General features: G+C 33.8%; 1 protein-coding gene across 3 annotated transcripts; it reads left to right on the top strand.

The window, feature by feature from the left end:
• The first annotated feature begins 1074 nt into the window (after nucleotides 1-1074).
• On the top strand, nucleotides 1075-19170 carry ZRANB2 (zinc finger RANBP2-type containing 2). Of its 3 annotated transcripts, none has more exons than XM_006049421.3 (11): nucleotides 1075-1271; nucleotides 3770-3822; nucleotides 3911-4019; nucleotides 5096-5178; nucleotides 10183-10259; nucleotides 10537-10671; nucleotides 11852-12021; nucleotides 13549-13635; nucleotides 15523-15681; nucleotides 16742-16815; nucleotides 17344-19170. In XM_006049421.3, the coding sequence occupies exons 1-10, from the start codon at nucleotides 1216-1218 to the stop codon at nucleotides 16773-16775; spliced, it is 963 nt and encodes a 320-aa protein (XP_006049483.1). In that variant the 5' UTR covers nucleotides 1075-1215; the 3' UTR covers nucleotides 16776-16815; nucleotides 17344-19170. The 3 variants fall into 3 exon arrangements, 2 of the variants coding, with proteins under 2 accessions (XP_006049483.1, XP_006049482.1); XR_326745.3 differs by having other exon boundaries at nucleotides 16746-16815; nucleotides 17344-17460; XM_006049420.3 differs by lacking the exon at nucleotides 16742-16815.
• The last annotated feature ends 669 nt before the right edge of the window (nucleotides 19171-19839 follow it).

Below are 19839 nucleotides of genomic sequence, written 5' to 3' on the forward strand. Positions count from 1 at the left end.
AAAGTTGAGAAACAGAGGGATAAACTGTCACACGAAGCAACATTACCAATAAATAACAGCAAAATTAAACAAATACAAATACATGCAACAATCTACGACTTTTTAAAAGCATATTGTTGACGAAAAGAAAGCTGCAGACGATTATATAACAATAAACTATCCTTGTAAAGTTCAACCGTTTATTAGCCATAAACTACATTTTTAAAACCAAATGAATAAACCCCAAATACAAGTGAGTATTGGAGAAGGCAATGGCACCCCACTCCAGTACTTTTGCCTGGAAAATCCCATGGACGGAGGAGCCTGGCTGCAGTCCATGGGGTCGCTAGAGTCGGACACGACTGAGCGACTTCACTTTCACTTTTCACTTTCATGCATTGGAGAAGGAAATGGCAACCCACTCCAGTGTTCTTGCCTGGAGAATCCCAGGGACTGGGGAGCCTGGTGGGCTGCCGTCTATGGGGTCGCACAGAGTTGGACACGACTGAAGCGACTTAGCAGCAGCAGCAGCAGTAGCGGCAGCAACAAGTGAGTATTACCTCTGGAGGAAACCAAGGGAATGGAATGGGGAAAAGACAGGTCTTTTAACCATAGTGGCAACCTCCTAGTTCCAAAATTACTGCTCACTTCCCAAGTGTATATTACTTATCTGTTACATCTATTTACGTACCCCAAAACAATATGTTTTAAACGATATCCTATGTGCATGGTGAAAGAACAGAATTCTCGAGACTTTATTAAAAATCACTTTTCCAAAAACAGGAGAAGTCCACTTCACCCCTACCGATTAGCGAAACTCGCCTTTGCCAGCCCCCGAGGGTCATAGTCACTTCCGCCCCACCTCCCTAGTCCCGCCCATCTGAGCGGAAGTACTTTCCTTTCAGGTCCTCCTGCCTGTAGGGGGCTCTCCGAGCCATCTAGTGCCACGAATGCCTCCCGCCTGGGCTGTCCTGGCAGCGCCTGTTAGTTTAGTCCTAGATAATATATTTTCATTGTAACTCTTTCGGCCAGAAAAAAAAAATCTCACAGGCATCTTTTTCTGGACAATAACGTTCAAACCCAATCTAGGCCGAGTGTTCGCACTATCAAACCCTGTCGCAGTGTTGGAAAGGAGTCAGGCGGTGTGAGGACAGCCCCGGAGCGCCAAAAGTCCCCGGCCCGCTCCCTCCTGTGAAGACGTAGCTGCGGGTGGTTGTGGTGGTGGCGGCGTCCAAGATGTCGACCAAGAATTTCAGAGTCAGTGACGGTGACTGGATTTGCCCAGACAAAAAGTGAGTTCGTGAAGGGTCCCGAGTTTGAAGCGGGGTTTGTCGTTGGAGGCTTTCTCGAGTCGATTGAGCATTTTCCGTTTTTACGGTCGCTGATGCCGTCAGCCGAGTGGTGGAGGAGAACTGCCGGATCCCGGGCGGGAAGGAGGCTCTTAGTCTCCTCACGATGGGGTCTTTCAAGAACCTTTCGTTTGATTAAGTCTTCAGCGTCTCCTCGATTATCTCTCTCCGAGACAGCCAGCTGTTTGGGGAGGAGATGGCCGCCCGTTTTCCTCACTCCCCACCCCACCCCCGGCCAGGTTTCTGCGATAAGGAAACCTCCCCCGTGGAGGCCAGCTCGGTGTCGGATCTCCCCCACGTGACTTTTCCCTGCAGAACCTGACTCTTGTTCAGAAAACGTTGCTTTCTTGAACTCATTTGTTTGCTTCACCTAGTTCATTTTGCTGTTTTTCTTTTTTTTTTTTTAATTCAAACTTTCTTTCCGTATTGTGTTTACTTTTTCCTGCCGAACGCTAACCTCCTTTGGTTGCAGGAATTCTGGCTTTTTTTTTTTTTTTTCTTTATTGGTCTTTAATTTCCCCACAAGAATTGAACCTTTCGCCTCTTTAGAACCGAAACATATGAGGTCTGTGTTTTTGCCTGCTCAGCCCTGGAGAATGCCTGCTTCAAAGAAGCACGTGTTTTAGTGGCTCTGCTGAAACCAGTGTCCTTTATTAAATTGTTTAGGAAGATTTTTTATTGGCGGGTGTTTAAGTAGGTGTATTTATTTGGAGATATACAAAAATTATTATGAAAAGTAATTGTCAAAAAAAAAAGAATCCGCATCTCGTGTTCCAATAAAAACTTTTGAATACTTGTCTCTAAGCAAGCCACAGATGGCATATGGAGTGCCTGGTAGTAAAGAGTGAAAACTTTGAAAATTAATTCCAATCCTATTGCTTATGTAACTTTACCTAGGCTATTTTACTTTGCTTAAAAAAACAGAAGATCTCCCTTAAAATGGTACAGCATAGATTGTGTAGAGCAATAAGATGTAGCAATAAAATGAGTATTTACTCATCAATCAATAACTATAAATATTAGTTTTAGAATCAAATGTCAAAGAAGATTAAGGGCTTATTTCCGCAGCATATGTCTTCCATTCATATTTTGAGCAATTTAAATGAAGCCTGGCGGGCTGCAGTCCGTGGGGTCACAAAGAGTCAGACAGGATTGAGCAACTGAACTGAAATGAAGCATCGTGCTTCTTTACATAAAAAGTTGATGTTTCTCGATTACATAAAGATTAAGATTACTTGAAGGGTATCAAGTCAATTTTGAGTAGAACAAACAACTGACTTTTTGTGTTGTTGGTCACTTGTTAGAATAATTTGCTTTTGACAGTGTCATTAATGATATTTAATATTTGAAGGTTTTTCTAAGAGTGCATTTCAATTCAGTTACAAATATATGAACAGACTAACTTCTACAATGTATATAAATCCAGAAGACATGTTCAGAATGTATTTCAAATGCTTATTGGAGTCCTAAAGGATATTCTTTATTTGGGGGGGGGTGAGGGGAATGACCTAGTTAGTGGTGTGCTTCAGTTGAGTGTCTCTTCCATACTTGACATCTTTATTCCATTCTAGTATAATACCTAAAAAAAAAAAAAAAGAAATCAACTTTTTAAAGTTTAAGCTTTACATGTTATTTAGAGCATTTAGCATGCTTTTATGATTTGCAGATGCACTATAAAAACCATGTTCATGAACCCATGTTTTTTGGTTGTTAGTATCATCGTAAAGTTACAATATGTTACTTGATGTGTTGATATTATTGGTTGTAGTTTTCCAACTAGGTTTCAGAGGTTTAATAGATAACCCCAAAACTGAGTTTTCTTTTAATTATTCAACCTCTTTCTATTTTGTCATAATTTTCCTTTGTCTTTTTACCATCCCACCTTCTGTTTCTAACAAGAGGGTAGTATTAAGATCCATGAAGCCATTTCTGACTTACCCATTTTCTCCCCCTTGGTTCACCTTTAGGATTTTGTATTATAAGTCTTAACAAAATTTTGTATAATCTTATTTTCTATATGAAAGTTACTTTGAATCTTTTTGAACTCCCTGGTGCTTCATCAGTAATTGTTCAAGTGGACTCACATCTCACTTAAACTTTGTAAGGGTATCTTGTTGTACTTAATGATGTGTGCCACTTGAGAATACTGAGGCATAGAGATCCTTAAGTGACTTACCAGAATCACGTAATTGGTAATTGAGAGATTGGAGTTTCTTATCCATGACTTGTAACTTCAAATCTTGTATTTTTTCCACCTAAATTGTGAGGGGTTTTTTTGTTTGTTTTTTTTGTAGTTAACATTGACATTAACATGAAAAGAGAAGTAGAAGTTCTGGACCCAGGTATATAGGGAGGACACATTAAAAAACTGTGTAATAGAATCTTTAAAATTACGTAAGTTTAATATGTGTCTCTCTAAGTATTTTTTACTTTATTTTCAGATGTGGAAATGTAAACTTTGCTAGAAGAACTAGCTGTAATAGATGTGGTCGAGGTAAGCACTTAAGGACCTTCTGTTAAGACTGTTTATACAGACCATTTCTTTATTTCCGCAGATTCATACTGCATTTTTCTATTTTCAGAGAAAACAACTGAGGCTAAGATGATGAAAGCAGGGGGCACTGAAATAGGAAAGACACTCGCAGAAAAGAGCCGAGGCTTATTTAGTGCTAATGACTGGCAGTGTAAAACGTATGTGTTTTAAACGATCATCCTGACTTTTTTCCCATAATGTATGTAGCCACTACTTGTTAATACTACCTACTCTTTTTAGTCACATTGGCAAGCCACAGTAGACTTTAAATCAAAGATCTGTTGATTGTTATTCATTCTGTATCTGATATTTAAGTATAAAGAACTTTTAAACTTTATTTTTAATGGTAATGTTAGTTGTTAGTAAGATGAATTATGTATACCAGTAAATCGATCTCAAGATGAGCTAACATTCAAAAAGAGAAGGGTATTTAAAAGAACTAAAAACCTATTTTGTCCTATTTTTGAAAAATCTCAAAAACTTTTAGCCTGTATCATTAGTGTGAAATATATCATGAAATATCTTTTGTCTGTTTGCATAGTAATTTTAGAATCATAAGTTGCATCCTATAGATAATTATTCCTAATTAGGTTTCTTAATATTTCTGATTTTTACGTGCTATATTGATTTTTCCAATATCCATCTTTTCTCTTTAAGCAGATGAATCAAATATGCATGAAAGGACTGAATCAGAAGAGGGTCTTACACAAATTTCTGATCTTAAAAATACTAAATTAGTATTGAATAATTTTCCAGCAACAGATTAAGTCACTGAATTTGGGATCCAGTGCATGAAAAGATTCTGCAGGAGAGAAAAAAATTTTTTTAACTTTTATTTGCAGAGTATAACCTTACTCTTGAGGTGAATTTGGAGACTGGGAAATTAATAGAACATTTCATTTAAAGTGGTATTCCCCGCCTTCCCCCCCACCCCCCCGCAAGACAGCAGAATCTCTGTAAATATAATTTCTCATTGATTTATCATAAAAAGACAGAAGCACTCTTCATACTATATAGCTTTTGCTTCTCTGCTTAAGTAGTTCAGTCTGTTCTAACCATACTCTCTCCTCAGAAAAGGTACATCAGTACATTTCCTTTGTAGCATCCTTTTAGTAAACATTTCTTTATGGTAGTGAGTTCACTCTACTTTTCAGTTTAAATTTTTTAAATATTTTGAAATTTACTATTTGTCTTATGTTATAATCTACTAATTTGATATTTTTCACTTTTAAAGTTGCAGTAATGTGAATTGGGCCAGAAGATCAGAATGTAACATGTGTAATACTCCAAAGTATGCTAAACTGGAAGAAAGAACAGGTAAGAGTCAAACTCATTCCAACTAAATGATTTTAAAACCACTAAACATTGAAGCTAATAATTATATCACTTTATAAGAGCACAGTAAATTAGGATTGTTTATTCTGCTCTTATATTTTTTATCTTAATTTTTTTTTTCTCTCATCCAGAGTCATCTTTTGTATGATAATTTCACAGTTTACAAAGTACAGTACATGAGTACTGTATCCTAATAATTACTCGACATTAGGATAGTTTTAGAAATGCTTTATTCCTCTCTGTCCTTTGATAGTCTAAATGTTTGTTATTAATAATGATAGGATAATTCCATTTTTTTCATTCATTTGATTTCCTAGTATGACAAAAACAAACATGGGGCACCTTTTAAAGTATTTGTCTAAAGTTTAGGCAATAGTTCTAAAAGTTAGCCATGCATTAGAATCATTTGAGAAACTGAAAATCCAGATTCCTAAACAGCTGACAAAGCTCCTTGGTGGTGGGTCCCAAAAATTTGCAGGTGTTTTAGATGGTATTTGGTCACCATTGGTCTAAATAATAACCCATCATTGACTCTGTGTGTTGTCAGTTATTGCATTGTCAGCATTATTAGTCTCAGTCATGTCCAACTCTTTGCGACCCCATGGACTATAGCTGGCCAGGCTCCTCTGTCCATGGAATTCTCCAGGCAAGAATTCTGGAGTGGATTGCCGTTCCTTTCTCCAGTGGGTCTTTCTCATCTAGGGACTAAACCCAGGCCTCTTGCATTGCAGGCAGATTCTTTACTGTCTGAGCCACCACCAGGGAAGCCTCTGTGTTGTCAGTAGTTGGGTGGAAATATTTACCTGATAGAATGTAGTTTCCCATTATCATCAGTTAGAGCAAACACATTATCAGTATACTTCACATCTGATTTTGTCATTCAGCAACTTGTACAGTCAAAGGCTTCCTTCTGTTGATACATTAGTCACCTTATCAGACCTAGACTTAATAAACTACTTCCCTGTTTCCTTCTCCTCCCTGACTTTAGACAGTTGCACTGTCTGTAGATTAAGGCCTTTTAATAAGGCCTTTTTTTCCTTCTCTTACCTCTTTAATGTTTATATTCCCCCCCCTTTTTTTTAAATTAACACACATACACCCCTCTGGTTGGTTATTCTGTTTCCTTTTACATTGTATTTTCGTGGTCACAGAATGTTGGGTTTCTTCTAGGTCCAATTCCTAAGCTCTCTTTTATGCTCTGTTTTCTGGGCATTTTCTTGAAGACCCAAGTTTAAGTAAGCACTGGCACACCATGATAACCAAATTTATGTCTCTAGCTCAGACTTCTTTGACCTGTATATTCAGCTGCCTATTCATCATCACTATGTAAATGTCAAACTCATTATATCTAAACTGAACTCGCGATTTTCCCCGAGGATCTGGCCCTCTTCTAGTGATCTCTTTCTCATGATTGGTACCACCCGCCATATGCTTGTTACATAAACCAGAAACTTGGACATCCTTCTTAATAACTCCTTCATCTCTCTTGTTCCCCCACAAGTCTACTCCATCATTTTCCTAGGCAGAGATGCAACTTTATCTTGCTTTTTGGGAAAAAAAACCAGCTACCTTGTTGTTGTACATATATCCCACACTGCCAGGAGTTCTTTGTTCTAAACTAAAACTCCATTTGTTTAAAACATTTTGTTTTGATTGCTTTTAGGAAAAAGTCCAGAATCTTAACAGTTATAAGAATTGTAATCCCTGGAAGCCTTTTATTTATTCACATTCTCTTTGACCTGTTTTGTGATTCCTCCTTTAAAAGCTTCGCTAATGCAAGAGCTAAAATCTTATCAACTGAAGTTGTCGAAGTTTAATAACCTCACTTTCCTTTACCCATTATCTTTTTTGTGTCCTGACCCTTTACCATTTCCCTTGATATAAGTAGTTGTCTTAGCCTGTCATTGTTGAAGATGTGAACTAATAATACTGTTGCTGTCTAGTTTGTCTTTATTATTTGTTCTCTGCTGATTAATCAAAATATAGATTCTCAGAATTTTCAAAGTAGTGTCTCAGTTCTTCCTTTGAAGCACATGTTACATTCATCCCCTTTTCTCTCTTCACTTCCATTGTCACAACCCTAATTCAGGCCTATTTTAAATCTGATTGATCCTTTACTGATCTTTGCTCACATTTTACATTTTTTGAGACAAATCTTAAGATATAATTTTTATTTTAATACTTGCTAAAAGTCTATAGAGGTTGCTTGTTTCATATAAACTGTATCATAAGTGATGCCAGGACTGTGCTGTTTCCTATACTCAAATATTGAGTATAGAATTGAGGAAATATTTATTGGCCATGATGCAGGGGAATACTTGGTTAAGCAAACTAGAAGTGTAAAGGCAAAAATTAATGAAGTCTTCAAGAGAGCAATGTTTAGGCTAAGCAGTGAAAGTTAGTAGCAAGTTGAGAGATCATTCCAAGCAAAAGCAAACAGCTTATATGAATCAGGCCCTGACACTTGAAAGAATTTAGCATATTGGGTGAATTCCTAGCAGCTCCAGAAGACACTTCAGAAATAGGCAAAGGCCATGTAAATTATAGTAAGAAGTTTTATTTCATTCTAAATATAATGGGAAATAACAATTTTTAATAAGGGATTGACATTTCTAATTTTTAAACATTACTGGTTTATAGAAAAAGAATTAGGGGGTGGGAGTGGCAAGCATCGAAGCAAGAAGACCAATTTTTACAACATTCCCTGAAAGTGTCAAACCAGTAGAGTGAGGGAAACACACATAAACCAGTTATTCCTCTCCCTTGTTATTCAGTGGAGATGATGCTGAAGGCTTTTTTTTTTCTAATGCTATAGCTACTGATTTCCCACATAGAAAGACTTCATGAGGTGTATTTGTTGTATGAACTCACACAACATACCTTAATAATGTATTGCTAGCAGATTATTTAGGTTCTTCTATGACTGTGTGAGAGAACATGAGAATAGCTTTGTGTTTGCTATCACGCTTCCTATGCAAAACTGCCTACCTGTTTGCTTCTTAAATCTTGGTATAAATTCTTTGGCTCCCCATGTTTGCCTTACCATTATTTTACTTTCAGATTACTGATTGGACAAAGAACTCTACTGAAAGCCTATTGATTTTAAATAGTAGTGCTTTAATATGTTTACATTTCCACATACAAATAGTCCAGTTTTTCTGTACTGTTGGCTTACAGCCATCCTATTATATAATTTTTTTTTCCTTTTTTCTTAGGTGAATCATTTTGCGTTAGTTTTTTACCTACTTCAAAGTATTGTGAGGTTTAAGTCTTTACATCTCTTACGTCTCGGGACATACTGCCATGCTATTAAATATGTATCTAGAGTCAAGAAACTATATTGTTGAATTATAATTTTCTACAGCATTTATCTCTCAAATTATCATTGAATATGAGCCTTTTTCTTTTTTTAAATTACTAGTCTTAGTCGCAGCATGCAGGATCTTTGATGTTCATTTTGGCACGCAGGATGCTTTTTAGCTTTTAGTTGCATGGAGGCTTTTAGTTGCAGTATGTAGGATCTAGTTCCCTGACCAGGGACTGAATCTGGGTCCCTGCTTTGGGAACATGGAATCTTAGTCACTAGACCACCAAGGAAATCCCTGAGGTATTTTCTTGAGATGATCATATACCTAATTTTACTTGATTTTTTTTTTCTTTTAATATTTGATACTCTGAAAAACTAGAGCCAGGATTTTACTTAGGAAAAGTTGTTATTGATAATTTAAAACACTTCACTGTTGTGTCATATGCATAGAAATGAGGAAATTCTTGTATATTACAATTGGAGTCTATTTTGTCTGGAACAAGGTAGGAAGAGGAAAAAAGGGATGGTATCAAGTATTCTGAGGATAGACACTGATATTTTGCAGTTTTCACCAGTACAGAGTATGGTGAGGAAAAGAAAGGACACTGCATTAATGTGGGATTTTTTTTAAGTGAGTTAATTTTATTGCCTTATTTTACTGGAACACTTACATCCTCTCTACTAAAAATCTTAGTTTGTGGCTCTTATAAAATGATGAGAGAGTAAGTGATGAGTTTTTTAATGCCTGTGACTGACAGATTTAAAGTTGCAAATCTTAAATTTTTAAAAAATGCTTTTTTTGTCTATAAATTTAACATTTTGCTGATTCATTAAATCCTTAAAACTGGGAAGTACTCTTTGTGTGCTGGTACTGTTCTGAAATATGTGAGATAGTTAGGTTATATTACTCTTAACCACCTCTTTATTTTTTTCAGTGGGAGATATTTTTCAGAAGTTCTTATCCCATTTTCTCTAAAACTCACTCACTTTCTTCTTCCTATCTTTGTTAAGCCTGTCAGAGATCTGTAAGTCTAAATTGTAGATAGTAGTTGTGGCAGTAAATAATAATGGTGTATTGATCTTGATTGGTCTTTATTAGAATATTTTCAGTTGAAAAGTTTACTGGCTGCTTCAGAAAAACTGAGTGACTTTTAACTGTGTATTTAAAACCTATTTTTATGTTTTTTGTTGTGTCATTATATTTGCCTATATAATTATTTTCCAAGCTCTTAACTGTATTTTAGCCCAGCAAAATTTCAGTGTATCAAAAGATTTCAAGCTATTTTTAACTAGTAAACAGTGAAATTTGATTTTTAGTTCTTACTGAGCCCACTTCTCCCAAAAGAATTATGATTAAAACCACAGAGGAAAGTCATTTTAAAACTTGGTTATAGCAGATATTTAAGGAGATGTTGTCCATCCATGTATTCCATGTATTGCTGAAATCATACAGGCAGGACATTTTAAAATTGAGAAGAGCTAAAATTGTAGCCATGGGACTTTTCCAGCTATATCCAACTTTGAGGCTGTTCTCTGTAGTGATACTTTTTTTTTTTTTGAGACCAATAATTTATTAAAGGGATAAACAGATGTCTTTGATTAAGATTTCATTTTTTTTCCTGTTACTTGTAGGCGGTTTTGGTGAATTACCATAACAATTTCTGCTCCCCCCTCCTTAGGATATGGTGGTGGTTTTAATGAAAGAGAAAATGTTGAATACATAGAAAGAGAAGAATCTGATGGTGAATATGATGAGGTAAGATATACATTAGTATGTAGGCTGAATGCAACTTAGAGAAACATGCTAGAAAGTATCATAAATGAAAAAAGAAAATACTAAATGGATCTCATTTTTGTAAGTACACATTAAGTCTTTTACAGCAGCTTATCATTTTGTTGGAAATCATAATTGACTTAAACATAAAATTGACTAAAAAATACATGTTGACACCTAAATATATAAAAGTAATTTCTTAGGAAAAAATATTTTAATACTTTTAGCTAACAGAAATATTTTGAAACTTTTTCTCTAGTTTGGACGTAAGAAAAAAAAGTACAGAGGGAAGGCAGTTGGTCCTGCATCTATTTTAAAGGAAGTTGAAGATAAAGAATCTGAGGGAGAAGAAGAGGATGAGGATGAAGATCTTTCTAAATATAAATTAGATGAGGTAACTTATTTCCTTACCATATTTCCCCTTTGTCTTATTCAAGCTATGGCATATGAATGTCTTTGACAACCTTTGGCTTATGGTGAAGATGTGTTTTACAATGTCATCATTTGTTTCCACAAAAATTTTGATCTGTTTTACCAAGCATTATTCTGACTTGAGATATACAGTAGTGACTGAGACAGAAAATGCTTCTCTTAACTTAAATTGCAGAGAGGAAAAGACATAAACAATATAATTTAAATAGCAATAATATTATGAAGATGCATGATGTGATAGCAGATCATTAGAAGAGCTACTTTCGTTTCAGTGAAAGGGGGATTTCTGAGACCATGAAATTTGTGTTGAGACTTGAGTGATAAGAGTGATACGAAGGAGCCCGTGGTAAGGGCTGGGATCAGAGCATTTTTAGGACAGTGAGAACAGCAAATAAAGTTTCCCATAGTAGGAAACAAGCCAGCAACATCCAAAAAATCATATATGGGGTAGTGTGGTTAGAGTAGAGGGGAGAAGGTAATATGGGGGTCAGCAAACACATCAGGTCTGGTGATGTTTATTCTGTGGGGCCTGAGTATAAAATTTTATGGATGAGTAGATCCAGATTAAGGGTGCTTTGAGGTCTGAGCACAGGAGGTCCTTGAATGCACATAAAACAATATGGAACAAGTTTGAAAAAGAAATGAGATAAAACAATATGAAACAAGTTTGAAAAAGAAACTAATGAGATATATTTATCTGATCTGTGTTTTAGAGATGACTGTCGACATACTGAGATATTGGGGAGGCAGAATGAATTCCCACAGTTAGACTTCCTAAAAGGGTGTCCTAGAGAAAGGAATGAAGTTCTGAACTAAGTCTTAAAGGAGATGCATTTAAGAACTTTTAAGGAAATAAAACTGAAAATTCTTGACAGTTTATATGGTAATACATTGTGTGAAAAAGAAAATGAGTATGACTTTTACATTTACATCTTTGAAATGTCTGAGACAGTCATTCAGTCTCTTTAGCTGAGATCAGGAATGTAGTAGTCAGATTTCAGGTTTGAGAGTGAATTTGTTGAGATGTTAGTGATAAAATGTGTTCATATGAAGATGTCCATTACATAGAACTATTCATCATTCCTAGTAGACAGCATTGATATCTCAAGGTCTAAATATAATTAATTGTGGATTTTTATTAGGATGAGGATGAAGATGATGCTGATCTCTCAAAATATAATCTTGATGCCAGTGAAGAAGAAGATAGTAGTAAAAAGAAATCTAACAGACGAAGTCGCTCAAAGTCTCGGTCTTCACATTCACGATCTTCATCACGCTCATCCTCCCCCTCCAGTTCAAGGTCTAGGTCCAGGTAAACGGGTACAGGTCAAGGGTAACACCAGTCAAAATGTCAGTATCTAACTTCTTTACTTATAAATTTTGTTTTTCTTAACTAAACTTTCCTTTTATTTTGGAGTTTTCATTCAAGTTATCATTTAAAAGATCATTTTTTTCTATCTTAGTGCCGTGAAGTTATTGTCGAGTATTTCAGAAATACAAAATTTTAATATGAAACTTCCTTAGTCCAGTTTATTTATGCCAGTTTACCATGCCTTTTATTAAAATAGACTCTAAAAATTCAATTAAATCATTATTTATAGATAGTTATCAAAAGAGATAGTTTTACATTCAGAAAACTCAAATAAAGTGAAGATTTATATTTCCACTGATGATTTTAAACACTAGTACAGAAATTTTCTAGGCATTAATTGAACTGCTGCTCTTCACAGTGTTTTATTTGGCATAGGTATTCTGAATACAGGAGAAATTTGGCTGTATTCTGTTATCCTAATGCTCATACTTTAGAGCTGTCCAGGAATAAATTAGAGGATTTAATTTGTGTTATACTTGCATATTATTTTGTTAGTAATGTAAAGTTTTAATAAAAAGTCACTGATTGTATAGTCAACAATAAAAATGAAGTTTTAGTTGAGAAAAAGCAACACTTTATGTAAGCAGAATTCCCTTGAAGAACTCCTATTTAGTTAAGTGAAACTATGTGCAATGAATTTCAGCTGTATTTAGGAATAAAATATTAGCTAAGTACTTAGGTAATTTTTGAGTTACTGTAAAGCCTGAAAACTTAAAACAGTGATTATAAAGATACTTTTTAGATAAAAATTAATGTTTTTCTGCAAATTGTTATTTTCAGGAACAAATTAAGTATAAATTAAATTACTAAATGAAATTTTTTTAATTTGTTGACTTTTTAAATGCAAGTGGACCGTATTTCCTGTCATTTTCAAAAATTTCCTAAAAGAGTGACAGGATTATAAGTGTAGTTTCCCTTTAATTCTCAAATCTTTGAGTAGACAGAAAACATACAGGTTAAAAACATACCCATGTCAGTATTAAAGCTTTATGCTAACTAATGACCAAGAAAATAGAAACATTTCAAGTTAAATATAAACTGCCATATTCCTGAATGTGTCAGTCCCTCTCAGGTTACTTTTAAGTATTTGTGAACAAAAAGTATTCAATATTAATAAAGTGATAATGCTGGGCATTTTTATCTGTACAATCTTAAAAGCGTTTTTAAAGAAATCTTGTCAGACTTGGAAAGTTGTTCAAACTCTCTAAGTCGTGTCCAACTCTTTGCAACCCCATGAACTTGGAAAGTAGTTGATTATTTTCAAAAATTATTAATTTAAGTTTTGGCATAATTGTTAATACAGAATAAAAGTTTTAAATGAACCTTAAAATACTGTGTTTTGAAAATATATATCCCAAATAATTATTATATGAAAATTAATCCTAATGCATAGTTTTCTTTCAGTGTTCATATCACAGAGCTTAATTAAATGGTCCTGGAAAAAAATATCCTTCCATGTTGTTCCAGGTCGCGTTCAAGAAGTTCTTCCAGTTCGCAGTCAAGATCTCGTTCCAGTTCCAGAGAACGTTCGAGATCTCGTGGGTCGAAATCAAGGTGAATGAGGTAGCATCTCTCTGTAAAGCAGAGAGAGAAAATATTTAAAGGCTGCAGAAGGCGTTGCTTTTTTTCCTCTTATTTTGCTTCTATTTGTCAATTTTATTTTAGCATTAGAAAACTAATGCACTTGCCTCAGCTTAATTTTCTCACCATGAGATGTCTCCATTGCCAGCAGTGTGCCAAGACATTCCCATGATTGAATTAAGGTGGTTATTTTGCATTGTGCAAGGTTTGCTATTTTTGTGCTAAAATGTGATGAAATGGGAAGATGCAGCCAAGCTTTATCACCAAATGCCTACTCATTAAAGTTATTTTGCAGTAGTAGTTATAGTAAGTATGCAGATGAAAAAGCTTACTTCATGTTTAAAAGGAAGAAAAATAACTGCCTCAACACAGTTTTGCAAGGCAATTATTTCAGTATTTACGGAAGTAATTCTGTAATTTACATCAGATAAAGTGGGTTTTATTTTCACTTCTCTGTAATATAACACAGAATATTATACACAGTGTGTGTAGTATGTAAGAAGTATAGACACTTCTTAAATTCCACAAATTAAGAAGTTGGTTGGTGGTTTAGGTAGGATGTGATCTTGAAGCATTTTTGTTAACTTCAGGTTAACTTCAGGTTGCATTTAGTTAGCACTGCAGAGGGAAAAATAATCTGTAAAGAACCAAGTGAAAAACTAGCTTTTAGTCTCTTAAAGTTTTTTCTAGATTTGGTTAAAATATGCTGCCATTCTTTTTAATTTGTTGATCTATTAAAGACATCTAACAAGAATAAGAAAACAACTAAAATTCCACTTAAGTGGAATTACACTGAAGTGTAGTGTTAGCTAGTTGGTAAAAATAATTGCTTAATAGCTTATTTTAGAGCCAAATCTGTAGCGTTAGAGGGGAACTACAATTTGATACAAGTAAGAAGAAAAGAATGATATACACACTTGTATTAAGTTAATATGATAGAGAGCAAGTTAGATTATTGTTATTATGTATTATCAATGTTTCAGTTGTTTTATTTGAGTGCTGCTTAGGTGAAGATCCTTAGGTCCTAGTTCCTTTGGGAAGCACTTTAAGGTTTACAGAACAGCCTTCATATTCTTTTCAAACATTTTTTCATTGCTTATAACTTTCCAAAGAATTCTCCTTTTGGGCTTTCTGATTTTATTTTAAGCCCAAAGGTGAATTTTTTGGGAAGTTTGAGCTAAATTACTTCAACCAAAATATGTAAATGAAGAAATACTGTATTTAAACATTTGCACATTTACCTCTACCTGAAACATGTGAATGTCAACACTTCATACTTCATGGATAGTAGTCCTTCATAAAAACAAATATTGTTAATCAAGTTTTAAAGTTACTTTATTTTTCTTTGAATGTTTAATGATTTAATAGCTACTGTTTTATGTCATTTTGTCCTCGTATCCTGCTTTTACTAAAGCAACTTAACTAATAAGTTGCTTAATTCCACAACAAACTGTTATTATTTTCTTCAGGAAGTTGTATGATACATATTTTTTCCCCAAATGGAAGGATGTAGTTTCTAGACATTAAGTTAGTTATACAAATGCTTACCTGTTAGTTTTGCTACTTATACTTTAAAATGAAAGCCTTTAAATTTTAGAAAACGAATTTAAGATTCTACTTTAATGCATTAGACTAGTTTTTAATTAAAGTAGTGAGCACTTATCTAGTGGTGAAGTTAAATTAAATAGAATTGATTTCATGGTTGAACCAGAAGTCTTCTGTTGAGTAAGCAGTAAGTATTCTTTCTTATAAAATTTTTATAGCTATAAATTGTTTGTTTATTTTTGGAGCTAGAAACTAAACCATCTGCCTCATTTCTTCTTTTAATGAAATGTTTGATTTGTTTCTCAATCAATGAAGATCCAGCTCCAGGTCCCACAGGGGTTCTTCTTCCCCACGAAAAAGATCTTACTCAAGTTCATCATCATCTCCTGAGAGGAACAGAAAGAGAAGTCGTTCTAGATCTTCTTCATCTGGTGATCGCAAAAAAAGACGAACAAGATCACGGTCACCTGAAAGGTTTGGGTTTCTGTAGAAATAAGAATGGGTGTTCTTAAGTGTGTTTAGTAGATCAACTGAACTTCTTAGTCAAGGATTAGATTTTCATTATCTCCTTTGCTACCCACTTTAAAATCTTCAACTGTGAACTTCAAAAAACAGATTAATTACTTTGTTTACTCTGTGTTTTAATCAGGTTGTTCAAAAAAGTAGATCAAATATTCTCTTCCACTCTCTGATTATTTTATTGTTTAAATTTTTATTTTCATATATAATTATTATAGCCAACTCTCGGTTATTTCTGTCTCTTAAGTTTCTAATTCAGAAGCTGTGTGTTGATGTAATTTAGAGATTGATTTGTATAAGTATTAATTTATGCTATTTTACATTAAATATTAGAAACTGTAGGATTCTAGGGCATCTAATAAGAAAATTAACTATTATAGATAATTGGAAGTCTGTCCTTATTTAAATATGTATAAATACATTTCCACAACAAATTGTTGGTTTTGTTCCCTTTATAAAGAAATTGTTCATATAGCTAATATATTTTTTTATCTTTCAGTCCGAATTCCTTTTTTGTAGAAAGAGATCTTGACTAGATTACTTTACCTGTGTTGGTATTTTTAAAATTTGGAGAGTGTGTCATCTGTCAGCCTTTTCTGCAGCAGACTAGTTATTCAGTTTCATTATTTTTCTGTTTTTTTCCTCAGTGTCTAATTATATAGTCATTTTAATGGCTTCCTTAATAATCTTTGCAAATTTTCATATCCCTTCAGCTTGTGAAAAGTAAGGATTAGATAAAATCTGATTTTTGCTATGTTCAGTGCTAGAGTTACCTCTTCTTGTACATAATGATTGGTTTTGCGTCTTCCCATTTTGAAGTGTAGATATTAAGGTTACACACAGCTAGTTTCATTTCTGTGCATTTATTCCTTTGTTAAAAAAAAAATTACTCCGTACTTTATGAAATTCATTCTGTTGCTTTTTTACCACTTCTTCAAATTTTTATCTTAGCCACATATAATCCCCCTAGTTTGTTGTCATCTAAACTTAATGAACATGTTCTCTATTCCATAAGCCAGGTGATTGGTGAAAATACTAAACAACCCTGAGCCCAGGGCCAACCCCTCGGAACACCACTACTTTACCCAGGTTGATATATTGACTTATTCATACTAGCTGCATGAATATAATCCTGTAACTTAATTGTACAGTCATCTTGTGCGACCTAGATTTCCAAAACATAATTATTTATGGATATATATTTGTATACACAGTCAGAAGCCTTGCTATATCTGTTTTACGTATAGCCTTACCACACTATGTACAGTATATCAGAAAGAACAATTTAGTCACACTGCCATTACCCAGTTTATATGCCTTTGTTGTATTAATCTGTAGTTTTATACAACTTTGCAAGGCTTTCCTTCATTGCCTTAAATAATTGAGAGGTGGCTATATCTTAAGAGATTTTTAAATTATGGTTGCACTGCTACTGGGCTCATATCCAAAGTTAAATACTAGTTAATTTTATGTGTATAAGTTTATATCTTAGATTTTAATTATTCCTTTTACCAGTTTAATGAGGTTTAATTTTTCATATTCTCAAAGTCATATAAAGGAAGTTGATATTCAGCTCCATCTTACCAGATTACCTGTTTTCCCCATTATGTCTTACAGGCACCACAGGTCACCTTCTGGATCATCCCATTCTGGTTCCCGTTCAAGTTCAAAAAAGAAATAATGTATTAAAATTTACATCTTAAAAAAAAAGTCCAATATAATGCATGAAGCATATTTTTTAAGAAGTTGGTGTCTTACTTGGTCAGAAGTGCTAAATCTGCTAGTAGAGGTGCATGCCTTTCATTGCTTTTCAGAAAAATACAGCTGTGTTTATTTGTGATATTAAAAGTAAATAGTATTTTAAGCCATGATGTCCCAAAATAGATGCTTTGTTTGTCATTCATTATTTACATCCATTTGCTTTTTTAAGCTATAACATCTCAGCTATAACAAAGTACTTTGTTTTCTAATTTAAACTCTTGTTTTTCTCATCTCCAAATATGAGCATTATCTAGGCTTATCTGGACTTTGGGCATGGAGGCAAGACTGTGGTAAAGTAGTTGGAAACAATCTGTTTATGTTAATCTGGGGAAAGGACTCAGCCAGTTTGTTAACCTGTGTCAAAGTGATTCTTACTAGAAAAAGTTTAACAGATTGTTAAACTTCTTTATTTTGAAATTCCCTATGTTAAGGGTGCCTTAGAATCATTGTCTCTATCTAGTTTTACTTTTTGCACCACCAAGTTTAATACAGAAAAGTTTTGTGAATTGCAGAGGAGAAAGATGTTAGTTTCTGCCTTTTTGACACAGTGATTTTGAACAAGAATGCCTAGCAGTTCATCTCTACTAATGTGGTTGATGAGAAAAACATACGAAAGTATTTAATGATTTTAGAAGCTTTGTGTGATACCTTTTAAAAATTCAGTTATCACACAATAGGGTAGACAGAATTAAATCCTAGTTAACGAATAAATTGAAGCAAGCTTTTGAAATATATTTCTCTTTGGGTATAAGACCAACAGAGACAAGACATGGTGAATTTAAATGAGCATTTGCTTTGAGGTGTTTAAACACTGCATAAAATTTTCTTCTGAGTAACAAATGCTTATTTCCTCATGACATAAGCAGAAATAATTGCTTCTATTCACTTGAAATTATTTATGGCTTAAAATACTTTCAAGATTTGTTTTATTTCTCAAAACCTGGTCATTTGAGCTCTATTTTGTCTTCTGGTTTTTAAAAAAAGGTTTCTCTTAACAGTATCTTCAGTGACAATGCAAGGTAAGTATATTAAGGAAAATTGACAGATGTGCTTGGGAACTTTTTGTGCATGGGAATCAATACCCACATTTTTTGTTTTTGTTTTTTGTTTGTTTTTCCTTAATATTAATGTCTACTGCAACTGAAAATTAAATGTTTTAAGGTACTTAGTAGACAGATCAAAATTTCATTTGTTCTTTATTTTAAAATGAGTGATTTTTCTCTTCAGTTTATCTAAAGATGAAAGCAAAATAGCTTATGTAGAAATATTTTGATAATATTTTTACAGTGAACTTCCCCTGCTTTTTTTATGTCTTAAATTTTTTTTTGCTACATTTACTGTAGGTTGCACAAGAACTTTTACTCTCTTGTAATTGTGCCTCAGACTTCTTGAAAGTCCACCTTCTAAATTGACCAGATGATCTTCTAGATTCTACATGCTATTGTTGGTTTATTCTTGTGCTTTCTGTATTTAAAACTTTGACTGTACTAATAAGCAAATGCAAGGTTATAAATTTAGCTAATAGTAGTTTACAGACAATTCAATTGATTATGATTTTATTTGGTTTAAGCTGTACTAGTATATTTCGTAAGGAAATGATGCTGTAGACAAATGTAAATAAAGCTTGTGAGTCAAGCATCAAGTGATGTTTGTTAGAAATAAATTAGAATTTTTAAGCTCTGATTTAATGTTCATTTTTAAACTATCTGCTGTCTGGTTTATTACTTTTGATTGTGCATTTTAGACTCCCTGTGTTCACTTACCTTTTATGTAAAGTCACCTGATTTTTATATATGAATGTTTGGTTTAAAACATACCAAAGCCATGATCACTATAACCTTTGTCACTCAGCAATTTTTGAAACAGAGAGTACCCAAACTAGTTGAACACTCTGCACCAAAACATACCTTATTCCATGTGGCAAATTACATGTCAATGTGCTTCTTAGCACTTAACAAGTATCTTTTTTAACTGCTAAGTGTTCTTAAATTTCTATTTAGAATTCTTTTATCTAAACAATATTGAATAGTTGGTATTGGCAACAGATTCCAAGTTCAGAGCAAGCTGTAAGCATAAGACTGTCTAGGCACACGTACCAAGGTAAAACTGATTTTTTTTTTCTCATATCTTCTTGATATTTGGCTTCCACAGCCAGTGCTATTTTAATAGATGCTGGTAAGATAGTATGAAATTTCTCTCTTCTTCCCTAACAATTTTGACATAATTGTTAGATGTTTTGTTTTTTAATAGAAGTAACTTGATAGCTTTCCTAAACTGGAAATAGTTTTATTTTTGGAAAACAATGGAGTTTTGTTTAAAGGCAGTTGAAGGTATGTAATACTGATTTCCTGG

Source organism: Bubalus bubalis, chromosome 6 (assembly GCF_019923935.1).
Source record: "Bubalus bubalis isolate 160015118507 breed Murrah chromosome 6, NDDB_SH_1, whole genome shotgun sequence".
Taxonomy (NCBI): Eukaryota; Metazoa; Chordata; class Mammalia; order Artiodactyla; family Bovidae; genus Bubalus; species Bubalus bubalis.